Source organism: Schistocerca piceifrons, chromosome 5 (assembly GCF_021461385.2).
Source record: "Schistocerca piceifrons isolate TAMUIC-IGC-003096 chromosome 5, iqSchPice1.1, whole genome shotgun sequence".
NCBI lineage: Eukaryota > Metazoa > Arthropoda > Insecta > Orthoptera > Acrididae > Schistocerca > Schistocerca piceifrons.
Genome location: NC_060142.1, coordinates 272,791,994 through 272,804,866, shown reverse-complemented (window position 1 = coordinate 272,804,866; position 12,873 = coordinate 272,791,994). Strand labels below are relative to the sequence as shown.

The 12,873-nt window shown below is 39.3% G+C and overlaps 1 protein-coding gene across 1 annotated transcript in view; it reads right to left on the bottom strand.

The window, feature by feature from the left end:
• LOC124798936 (SLIT-ROBO Rho GTPase-activating protein 1-like) overlaps positions 1-12,873 on the bottom strand; it is a 659,943-nt gene that overhangs the window by 24,950 nt on the left and 622,120 nt on the right. Inside the window, exons 14-15 of the mRNA XM_047262471.1 lie at positions 3,346-3,526; positions 557-764 (exon numbers count right to left, since the gene is read on the bottom strand). Of these exons, the coding sequence (XP_047118427.1) occupies positions 557-764; positions 3,346-3,526 (389 nt within the window). The remainder of the gene's footprint in view (positions 1-556; positions 765-3,345; positions 3,527-12,873) is intronic.

Here is a 12,873-nt window from a genome sequence, read left to right as displayed (position 1 = left end):
TATACTATAAAGAAATGGAACCCAATTAATCATTGTAGTGCAGATGAGGGAATACATTCTGCGTTTGAGAATCATCTTTCACTCCAGGGGCTATCCTTTGTTTCTGATGATTCACCAACTGTATCACAATTTGTAACTGATGTATACCTTCACCACCTTTGGACCCTACAAGTTTTCATACTTGCTCCCAAAGAATGCAACCTTACTTTGCAAAGTGGATTAAATGTCTACAGTTTCCTGTACATGCTTTGATTTGTGATTGGAAAGTATATGAAAAGTGAAAGAACCATATGCTACTGAAAATTACAACTACCGGTACCACTTTTTTCTAGAATGTATATCTACAACAGATTCAGTCCATCTTGTCAAATGCGCACAAAGTACCTAATTTCCGACAATAAAATTATTTTATGTCTGTAACTGAGTAGTTCTACTCAGAGCTTTCAAAAGAAACCTATGTGCAAGACTGGTTGGCTCTGACCACGAAAGAGAAGAAGAGCAAAGCAGGTGCTATGACACATCACATTACATCACATCACATCACGACACATCACACAGTGGTCTCCAGTACCTCTTGATGAGGAGTATCCGCAAGGGGAAGTGGCCACGCTGACGGCGCGACAGCAGCCAGTGGCGACGGTGACGACCCTGAGCCTGACGGCACAGAGCCCTCAGACCCAGAGGCGGACGCTCGCCGCCGTACGGATTCCTCTGATGAGCTGGAACGCAGCCCAGTGCCTTCCAGTTTCTCTCTGTCCTCATCCCTTAAATATAAGTACGTAATCATTACTGCTCAGTGCCACATTACTATAAATTTCAAAAATAAAAATGATCTACCATGTCCACCTTAGGTCTAATTTTAATCAAAACTGTTAAGTGTACACGACTGTATTCAAAAAAGAATTCAGACTGGAGATATTTGTAACGTACAGGATCTATTCTATTCACATACCAAATAATTAGGAACCTGATACGGAAAACCATGTAAAAATACTGTAGTTCAGCAGAAAGTGTGAGTTTGATAAAAATGGGGATAGTGCAACAGTGAAGAAAGAAGTACTCCATCCACAGAGCAGCAGGCAGAACAGTGAACTTCTATGTTGTGTTAAGTTGACATTGAAACTAAAGTTCCTGGAGGATCTACTCACAAAGGAAACAATATTTGGCTTTGTGGGCAACAGAAACAGATTTAGGACGAAGCAGCCAATGTGGAACTGTGCTCCCCTTACAAACAATACAAGTACAAATGAAGCTGTTAAAGATTGATTCTATGGCCTCAGGTTCCTGAAAGTAGTCATTATGTCCAACTTCCTGTATTATTTGGAATGTGAAATACAAGGTAGAACTCAAAAGTAATGAGATTTCCTTTCACGCAGATGGAGGTGTAGTTGTTAAAGGTTTTTCCATTGTGTGCTTATATTACACATTTCTCTAAATTGGTTGATCAACTATCGTCGATGAGTAAGCACGAGTTAGGTTGCAATGCTTTCTTTCTCATAGCCATAATTTCATACAACCAGCTATTTTCCAGTTATATATATGGCAGAACAATATCCTAAGGTCAGGTTTTGATCCCTGTTACGGAAGTCAGGAGTTTCAGCAAGTATGCAAGGAAGAAGCACTGAGCCTTCTGCTGCATCACCACTGTGACCTAAGAAAGCAAAACATGTAAGACACAATGTGAAAATAATGTAGGATTGTTTTTCCATGATGAAGGAAGTAGTTCATAATGAATTTGTTCTTCAGTGTACTAAAGCTAGCAAAAATTACTAATGTCAAGTGTTGAAAGGCAATCTCTCTCCCCCCCCCCCCCCCCCCCTCCCCTTCCCCACAACCTTTTCTTATTCTCTAGAATGAAAAAGGGCAACAAGGAAGAGTTTCCAGGATGTAGAAGAGGTGAAAACAAAAATTGTTGGAAGCATTACACAATATAACTATGAGTAAGTTTAAAATTCATCAATCTTTGGAACATTGGGATAAGTACAATAAGTTAAATAGAGACATATTTTGAAAGTGCTGCAGTCCCCTAAATGCCCAGAAGAATACAAAATTATGCACAGATTTCTGAAGATAGTCACTGCCATCTTTGTAGTACCAGTTTACTGGTATTATAAGAGGAAACAATCAGTGAAACGGTGCAATACCACAATTAATCACAAAAGCATAAGTAATACAGAACTGCAAAAAACACTTTCTTCAATGTGGGTAGGTCAGCTAATGGCAGTTATTTCTATTTTAGTTCTGTGACATGGCAGATTTCCAACAATCTCAAATGTTAGTTACTCTAAAGAGCAAAAAGGAAGAATATAAGGAAGGACGGAAGGAAGGAAGGAAGATGATCTCATCAGAGATGAAGCACAAGCACAAACTAGAGAAAGATAAGGTAGGAAATCATCCATGTCCATTCAAAGGAATGATTCTAGTGTCACCTCATATGATTTATGAAAATCACAGGAAACCTAAACCTGGACCACCCAATGAGAAATTGAACCACTGTTCTCCCAAATGTGCATCCAGTGTGTCACCACTACACTTGCTTGGAAAAAGTTAAGTGTATCACATGCTTGTGAATCATGCAATTAGGTAATTCCATGTCCTGTATGCCATTTGCATGATTGTAATGATTGTAATGCTTGTGCATTACAATTCTCAAGTAGAAAAAAGTGTAGGAGTAGCTTAAGTATGGAGAGAACCCCCTACAAGTCAATGTCCAGCTGGCCAGGACTGACTGTCATTAACCTACTAGAAGTACTGATGAAGGTTTCTGGTCACTTGCTGTCTTCTAAGACAGCACACTGCACATTAAGTCATTTAAGAAGTACAGACCCACACAATCAACAAACAAAAATAATCAAGTAAAAAGTCACAAATCACTTCTAAATCTAAAAGAAGACCAAAAGGCTGAACATAAAGAGTAAGCTTACATTACACCAATCTCTAAATCAATCTCTAAGCAATGAAACACATCAAAAACAAGAACAACCATAACTAATCTATTTTGGAAATGAATATGAAGCAAAGGGATTTTTTCCAGGTGTTCTACATCCCATTTTAACACCCTGGAAAAAAGAACAAAGTTTAAAGATTAAAGTCAAGCAAGCAGGCCTTAATGTCTCTCACTCCTCCTCTTCCTGCTCCCATATGACATACATCTTCCTCTCTCTTCACAAGTCTATGGAGTACCACTTGCATTTCTAGTGATCCTGTATATAAGGTGGTGATTATTAAACATTTTACATGTTTCTAAAGTCAGCAGCCCGGCATTGCTCATCCTAGAAACCATTTTTTTTCTCCATGCCATGTTCAAAAGCAAATCAAGTAATTACTAACTGCAGTATGAAATACCTGATTTTGAGAAGAATATATTTGTCAGGCACAAGTCCTTCACGACCATCTATGCTGCCACGCCACCAGTCATTGGAAACTTGCGAAAACAGCACCAAGTGGTCTCCTTTTTTGAAGCTCAGTTCACGATCTGAGCGTGCCATGAAGTCAAACTGTGCAGTCGCCTCCATGCATTCTGATTCTGTAAAATAAACCTATCATCAGTTAAATGTGTTAATGCCTGGTAGAACAACTTCACATCTATCAATGAAAAATGTAACTGTGTATGTTCTATCACATTCATTTTTTTTTTTTTTTGTGACACTGTTTTCGGCTTACTAGACTATCTTCAGGCTAACAGTGTTTTATTCCTTTCCCCAATAAACCAGTTAAATACAAGGTCTCTTCAAACAATTCCAGAACTTCGTCCACGAAATTTTTTTACACTTAACTTTTACTTACTGTGCATGGTCTCCTTCAAAATACTCTCCTCCAAAATTGATAAAAGACTCCCAATGCTATTTCTGCTTCTGAAAGCAGTTTTGGTGCACCCCTTGCTGCGTCATGCGAAGCGCTGACTGTGAATTTTCTTTTACTTTGTCTATTGTTGCAAATCTTTGTACTTTCGATGGGGCTTTCCACTTTGGAAACCAAAAAAGGTCGCAGGGGCCACGTTTGGAGAATACGGAGGATGAAGCAACACAGTAATTTAATTTTTTGTGCAACAGTAGTGCACCAACAGAGATGAATCTGCGGGTGCTTTATCATGATGTAAGAGCCATAAATTGTCTCACCAGGCTTCAGGTCATTTTCGTCTCACATTTTCTCACAGGCATTACAATGCATCCGAATAATACACCATTGATTAATAGTTTGTCCCTGTGGCACACATTCATGATGAACTAATTCTTCAAAGTCAAAGGAAGCCATCAGTATGGCTTTGACATTCCACCTGACCTGATGAGATTTGCTTTGTCTTGGAGAACCCTTCCCGATCCACTGTGACGTTGAACCTTGGTTTCAATATCATAACCATAGACCCACATCTCATCAGCACTTATGACTCTCTTACGGACCATCTCGTTCTCATTTACGCAATCCAAAAACTCTTCACATATTGCAAGGCGAAGGTATATCTGGGCTTGAATCACGAAATGTGAGACAAACTTAGTGCCAACAAGAAGCATGGCAACATGCTTTGTCAGGATTTCATTAAATAATCCAAATGATATGTTACATTCTTTTACAATCTCTTGGACAGTTAGTCTTTCACTGGCATGCACAGTTTCATTAATGTTCCTGACATGAGCATCGTCAGTAGACGTCGAAGGGCATTCCGAAGGAGGGTCACCTTTAACTTCCATACGGCCATTTCTAAGCTGTGTGAACCTTTTTTAACATTGAGTACAGCTTAAGCAATCATCACTGTAGGCTTCCTGCATCATTTGGTGTCTCCCTGTAAAGCTTTTCTTAAGTTGCATGCAAAATTTAATGCAGACATGTTGCTCCCCCAACTCTGCCATCTCGAAATTCGCAAACTGTGTGACACAACATTCTACTCAACATGGCACTGAACTATAACTAACAGAATACAACAGTGAAACTTCCAGCAGTTACACATTAAAAACAGGTATGTGCACGGATGCCAACCACATTTCACTCCGACACACCATTTGGTTTGAACCGATTGCTTATTTTGCTTTGATCTGATAAGTGCCATTTTCTTTGTTATAGGTGTTCACGTCACTCTAAGCTGAAAATGCATTATTGTATTGTGTCATGCATTGTTTGTCACATTCTGATAATGAGTGTTTACGGCCTGTCACCGCTCGCGGCATGGCTTCCTTTTGTGCGCGCTACCGCCACTTACAATTAAAGAGAGAGAGAGAGAGAGAGAGAGAGAGAGAGAGAGAAATCGTCTCATTAGCGAAACAATGGCAAGAGACTGCTATTTGTTGTTACTTACACTGCTGCTTTCCTTGATAATTATCAACAAGAACCAAATAATAGACTGCGTATGATAGAACATGTTCTGAACGAGAGTTGGGCGAAAATTTTTCTCCGTTTGAAAATCTTTGCGGCCGCTTCTTTAGTACATCAAATTCTGCACAGAAATTAGTCATCTTAGATTTAAAAATCTAGGCGGTTCCCGTGCTTCATTTCTGACTGTATCACTATTAGGCATAAGAATAATACGAATATAAACATGACATGATATGTATATTCTTCCGCGTTTGCTGTTGTCTCACTCTAGCTTCGTAGTTTATTAGGCAGACAGGATTTAAGGGGAGCCGGAGGTGCCTATGCTGCCCATGTTAAAATCACTAAGTTTGAGGAACATTTATGAATAAACTACCAAATAGAAAAATTTGAATTTTTTTTTGCACATAGAGTGGTTTAGTATTGCAGTTATGACAGAGGGATTTTGGAGTATCTTTTCTAGTTTCCTTCCAATTATTTTTTTTATTAATGACCCAAATTTTTTTACAAATAATTGCTTTATAATTAAACTGAAATGAAACTACTGAACATATTGCCAAATGGCTGTGTTACAATGTAAGTTTGACCACTAGGAGTGCTGTATAAAAATTTCATCTCTCTAGCTTGAGTGGATTTTGAGAAAATGTTCCTTATATTCGAAAAATTCTAATTTACGGGAAATGGCTATCAAAGTTTCTCAATACATTCCTGCACTACAGGATGGATTATCCGGGTCTTCTTCTTCATCCTCCAAAAGCTTCCTCTTCTGTCTTCTTTTCTGGCCTGTTGTTCCATCATACTTCATATGCCTTTCTCTTCTTTCTGCTCCTCTTATCCTTTCTCTGTCAATATTTCTTAGTGCTCGTACAGTGTTCACCCCAGCTGTAAATCCTAATGCCTTCAGAACTTCACACAGTTCTCTTGGTTGTAGGTTGCTATTGCATCATAAATGCCAAAGTGCAGTGTTTTTATGCTTACAAACACCCTTTTAGGAATCACTTTCCAAATCAAATTGTTTACGCTCTCATTAGGATTCTGCGTCTTTCTGTGTAGACATTTGTGTAACAATTCTGGCTGTGCTAAGTCATGAAAAATTGGTTTTATTGCATTTATCACAGCTGCTGGTAAACCATGTTTGTGATCATAGTCCTTTTTTGCATTATATTTGCACCAGGAATCTTTTGGACACAGGCTGTGTTGAGGGTACACAGGCTGTGTTGAGGGTATTCATTGGAAGAGGCAGTATGAAGGAACAATACCCACACTGCTTTTCGCATGTCACTAACATTACTAATATTTTGCCTTATAGCATACCTATAGTATCTCTGTAGACATTCAATCACCTCATCAGTAAGCCTGCCTCTCCCTCCTATTGTCTTTCCATCACTGAGCTTACTTGAACCCAAAGTTTGTTTGAGCCTTCGAAGCCGTGCACCCATACACTTTTGCACATGCCCAATGCATTCCAACTTTTCAACTACAAATTCATTTCCATGTGGTCTCAGTTCCTCTATAGTCTTGAAACCTTTGGAGTCACCATCCCCAAGGTAGTATTTGTACCTAACATTGTATCTGGGAACTGAACATTCAAAAATTAGTGTCGCTCCATCCACTTCCATTGCTCCACTTGATCCACTAAAATTTGCCTCACAGGTTCCACTGTGCTCTCCTTTGATTTTATTTTTACACCTACAATGTTTTGATAATATTGCAACATCTATCACTTTTGCACTATCACCACAAGCAGCAGTTACAACCCCATTCAGGGATTTATGACCCCTCTTTTGCCAGGAACCATCTAATGCCACTACCAAATCCCTAGAACCACCGTTCATTTCTACAGATTCCTCCACTGCTTCCTTCATGGTTTTCAAAGCCACATCTTCAACAGAGGACCCTACCAGTTCACAGTAGTACCCAAATTTGCTTGGAGGCGATGGCAAGTTCATAATACCACAAAACAGTTTACCAGCAGCAGACCCTTTTCCAATGGATCGAAGACCATACACAAGTCGAACATTCACATCAAACACACTATATCGTCCATTTTCACCAAAGAGACTGGCATGTGAATTGTAGAAAGTCACTTGATACTTGCAACATGCACAGATTATCTTCATCTCACAAGCTAAACCAAAGTGCTTTGTTATCTCTAGTCCCACTCCTACACTTGAACACATTTTGCACAGAACACTTTCTTTCAGCACAGAAGATAATAATCCAATATTCAGTACTTCGTTAATATCATCACTGTCACTAACATATTTACGAAATCTGTCACTTCCACCAGTCAGCTTCTTGCTAGAAGATGTCACAGGGCTATGGCTGGCCATGTGTTGCTTAGCAGAAGAACGCACTGTTTCAGTAATTGTAGTATCGCAACTTGGTATTAGTGTTAATTTTCTTCTCCCTACGTTCTTCGTCTTCTTATATACACTGTTACTAAAACGTGGCATCGTAACCAGAACAACGCTTTACACAAGAAGTATAATACTACCAACAACAGGCGCAACACTGAACTAATTCGAAACAGTAAACAGCAAAGAGACGATGTTCCGTGCTCTCAGCGCTTCATTTGTCACAGAAAACAATGTAGCCAACCCTTGCACACTCGCTGTATGCATAACATAAGGCGCTGTGTGCGTAACAGGCCAAGAAAATCCCAAACAGTTCACCAGGAAGTCATGAGAGGGTGTTAGATGCATTCAGCGGCCGCCCATTTCCTCTGCAAGCAGGGCGAGTAGAATAATAATTCAAAGTTTACATTAAAGAGGAATGTTCCAATTAATTTTGGGTAGCGAAAAAAAAAAAAAAAATAAATAAATAAAATAAATAATCGTTATTTTTTGGATTTGACCACCTCCGGCTCCCCTTAAATGAGATAGCAGCAAACACGAAAGAATACATGGCAAAATGTTTATATTCGTATTATTCTTATGGTGCAGAAAATACTGCACGTGATTAACATTTCATCAGGTTCCTATTAGCAACCATCTCTTCTCACAGGTAGGAAAAAATTCAGAACGTGGAGTTGGCCATATTACCAAACATCCCGAACAGTCTTGCCAGTCGGATTTTCATAGTACATTGAAATTCTGCTACATTCGAAGATGAACAATATGGAATTTGTATTTACTTCATTGGATAATGTATGAAAATGCAGTGGTCGAAACTCGAGGCGGAGAAAAAAAGCTCGTCTTCCACCTCTTTTTAAAAAAAAAATATTTACTGACGCAGATGTTTTGGCACCAGTATTTATCTTTGTGCCTACAAAGCATGCCTATGTAGCGCTACATATATTCAACGCAGAAGTTAGTCGTGGCGGCACCTACCAACATTTTTCAGAACTTCGCTTGCTTTGCACTCGATTCTAAGCCGCAGGCGGTTTTTTGGATTACAAAAACCAGAAAAAAGTGGGGCTTAGATTCCAGTAAATACGGTAGTTATTTAACATAAACAGCAGACACTGCACCCAATAAAGGTTTATTGTGGTGTGGTAGCTATATATAATTGGCTGATATAAATGAACATGTCGTACAGGTATGTTTTGACAGACTCGCTTATGTAGCCTCCAGGTTAGGCAAAAGCATCTGATAAATAGACAAGGTTTAATCCTACACATGGGTTCTAGAGTTTTAAAAAGTTGTGTGTATGGAAATTAGTTGTACTAAGGACTTTGTTATAGATAACTGGAGAACTAGTTATATATGACAGCTGGAATAGATGTCTTCAATATTCTCTCCTGTGAAATAATGAAAATATGAGAAATTCAAATGTTGCACATTTTCTTTAACCTGCTTGTACACCCATTAACACTCAGTTGCTTAAGATGGTTTGCTGATGATGAAACTGTAATGTCTCAGGAAATAAATGATTTTGATTCAAGATTAAATCATCATCCTGTGATCAAATTGCCCACAAAATTTTTCGGAATGTCTATGGAGACCATTATATTGGGGTCCTGTTTAGTAATGTGTAATGTACTGTAGCAAAACTAAAGATGGGTTATTTAATAACTGTTGAGGCAAGGCGAAGGAACTGCCCGTGCAGCACAGTAATAGATTAAATTCTCCAATGTATCAATATTATTTCTGGCAGTTGGCGAGCAATACTGAATGTTAATTGTGATTTCCACACAATGTAAATTATTCATCACTGTTAGTATGATCAATAGTCAAACTTTTGAGTTGAGGCATATAATAACCACCAACTGCTTTTAATAGTAAGAAATGGGGAAAAAAATATATAAATTGGGCAGGTTTGGATTCATTTCCTTGACTTCAAGTCCACGTAAGGATTGGTCCCAATCAAGGTCTCTAGAAACGGACCTTGTGGTCAGCAAGAAAAATCATTACTTTTTTTTATTTTAGATGGGGACAGAGTAATTCTCGCTGAAGTTTTGGGTGATCTTATCACAAACTCCAAGCAAAGCATAAAAAAGTATGTTTGGGGTGTCTGTGTGGTTGGGTGTGAGAGTGTACCTTCACTAGAGAAACAGCAGGAGCTCAAAAGCTACTGCAAATAATCTTTTCTGTTGCATTTTTCTATGCAAAAGTCAGTCAGTTAAAAATGAGTGGTTGCCTTTCCTCTACTTTAAAGCGCCTAAATACATTTGCTGTCTTTCATCTCAAGAAATCTGTGCATTTCATAGATTTTCTCTCACTTTGTTCACTTTCATATGTTAGACTGTATCTACACTCGAACTGATACATTATCCTTCTTGCAAGTGCCTTTTTTGCCCCCACATGTGGCATATTGTGCACTTGAGGGGTACCCACAGGGTGCCAGGTGAAGGGAATGATATTTACAGCAGGGCCACAGCACTGCTGCAGATGCAGCCCGACAACACTAGGGTGGTTGTTTATGAGATCATTCAGGCCACAGAGGTGGTGTGTGCACCAGATGTGACATGATGTGACAGTCCAAAATTGCTTTTTGGTACATCACTGTGTTCACATTACACAGTCTTGCATACATAATACCACATTTCACAATGCCATCATTTTGTGATTTAACAGTTGTTGCTAATTGTATTGTTTTATTATGTCGAATGTGGAAAGTCGGAGACAACCTTTGGGGTCAGGCACATGACCTGTCAAGTGCTGAGGAAAGTACATGCAGCACTGGGATCCCCAGAGAAGTGGCACTGGACTCGGAATAAACAAGATGGAGCCTGGCCACCAGGAATCATGTTTTTTTTATGATGAAGTTACATTACGTTACAGGACAATGAGATTGGAGACCACTTTTTGTCACAGACCAGAATTTGTTTGTTGATGAACGTAAAGAAATCGGGTAGAGCCTTCTGAAGCAGAATTAGGTTAAATAACTTTCACGGTAGTGAAGATTGTGTTAAGTATGTGACAGCCATCATGAAAATATTTTGTGCAGTTTCAGTGAACTTTGTTACTGTTGAAAAAGGACTGAATCTGTCACATTTCAAAATGCTGCTCCCATCTCCTTGGCTCATGGCTCATATCCCAGTAATAGCCCTAGATGCAAGACCTGTCCCATACATCCTCCCACCACCACCTACACCAATCCTGTCACAATCACCTATCCCATCAAAGGCAGGGCTGGTTGTGAAACCAGTCATGTGATCTACAAGCTTAGCTGCAAACACTGTGTTGCATTCTACATGTGCATGACAATCAAGAAGTTGTCTGTCAGCACGAATGGCCACCGACAAACTATGGCCAAGAGACAAGTGGTACACACACACACACACACACACACACCTCTATTGCACCAACACACCCAGTCTCTTTACTCTCCTCCTTTCCTGCTAACACACCTCCTCCCCCACACTCTGTCTAACTTCCCGACTGCACCTAGCTGCCCCGCTCTCTACCTCGTCCCTGCACGCTCCCAGCAGCACTTTACTACCCCTGACCCCTACCGTGCTATCCCTCCCCCTCCCTGCCCCAGCCTCCTCCATGCCCCCACCCGGTTGCCACTCCCATAAAGCACTGCTACTCACAGTCAGGCTCCAGCTGCCAAAGACTGTGTTCATGTGTGTGTTAGTTGCTTTTGCGTGAGTGTGTGTATGTTGTCTACTTGCGACAAAGGCCTTGTTGGCTGAAAGCTGCTACCTTTCCAACAGTCTTTTAGTTGTTCTGTGACTCAGCATCCCTGCTATAAGGTGAGTAGCAACTATCCTATTCATATATTGTCACATTTCAAAATGTGTGATGTTAATCAGTAGTAGGCAATCCTTTTTCCTCTGCACTAAAAGGGAAGTGAATAATGTCTCACAGAAAATAGTTTGTAAGGAGCAAACTCAGCACTTATTGAAGTTTAACAACAGTTTTGTAATCTTTGATCACTGGCACACGGAATCTTTAACGGATTTTTAAGTACAGACTGAAAATTTAGTGAGTGAGGAAGCAAACACCTGAATAGATTTAATTTTATCATCATCATCATTCCCCCCAAAAAAATAAAATTTAATAATAGTATTGGCCCAGTGTACAGGAAGGGGAATCTAACAAATGGTTTACATGTCCAGTCGTAATATAAAGAATTAGGAAAAAAGTTATTTTAGCTGCAGCCCAAAATTAAATGAAGGCTAATTATTTTATTTTGTCCCCTTTTGGAATGTAGTTCGAATAAAAAGAATTTAATAGTAGAAAAAGAAATTACCAGATAGTGCTCAAAAGCACTTTCTTATCAATAATAATTTTAAGGAAGACACATTCCTATCATAAAAAAGGGGAAAATATATCCCCCTGCTGTAGAGAAGCAAGAAGTTACTGTTATAATAAAGTCAATTTAGAAGCAGTCAGATATGATTAGTGTGATGCTTATTCATATGTAATTAATAACATTATAAAAGCAAAAATTTATGAGATATACCACAGAAGTAAGTGATTATAACACCAAGCTCATTTCACGAGTATCTCAGAGAAACAATAGTCTCTGGATATTTTAGGTAACTGGAGTTGTTATTATATTAAAGTAGAATATTCCAATTTCTTTCAGAGAGAAATAAGGATGGCAAGTATAATCTTACAGTATATATGCAGACTGAAGCGATGAATGAAAATTTGTACCAAGGCCAGGATTTGAATCCAGGTCTCCTGTTCAGGAAGCAGATGTGCTAACCACTACACCACCTTGGCACAGAGGCTTTCCAAAACTGCATGGACACACTAGCATGGCTCTCTCCTATAGCAAAATTCCCATTCACACCTCAGCCCACTTGGTATGCCTCCTAAACTCTTAATCTTACTGCAGACGTGATAAACATGTACACACCCATGCGTGCTCTATCTGCTGTACCAAACTTAAAAGGAAAACATCAAAGTGTGGCTTTGTAGCTGTCACTCTACTAACAGGGACTAGGTGCACAGGGATCTACAAGGTAGTGACCAGGACCAGAGTGTTCTTCCATCATCAACAAACTCTGGGCAGCATAGGTTTCAGGTATTCCTGTAACTTCCATTACCAACAGATCCAATTTCCTCAATATGTGGTTTATCACTTATAAATCAGGTATAAGTCACATTATAACATCTCTGATTAAAGGGTCTGCTTAATTCTTCCCTCATGAACATTTAAAATTGCAGT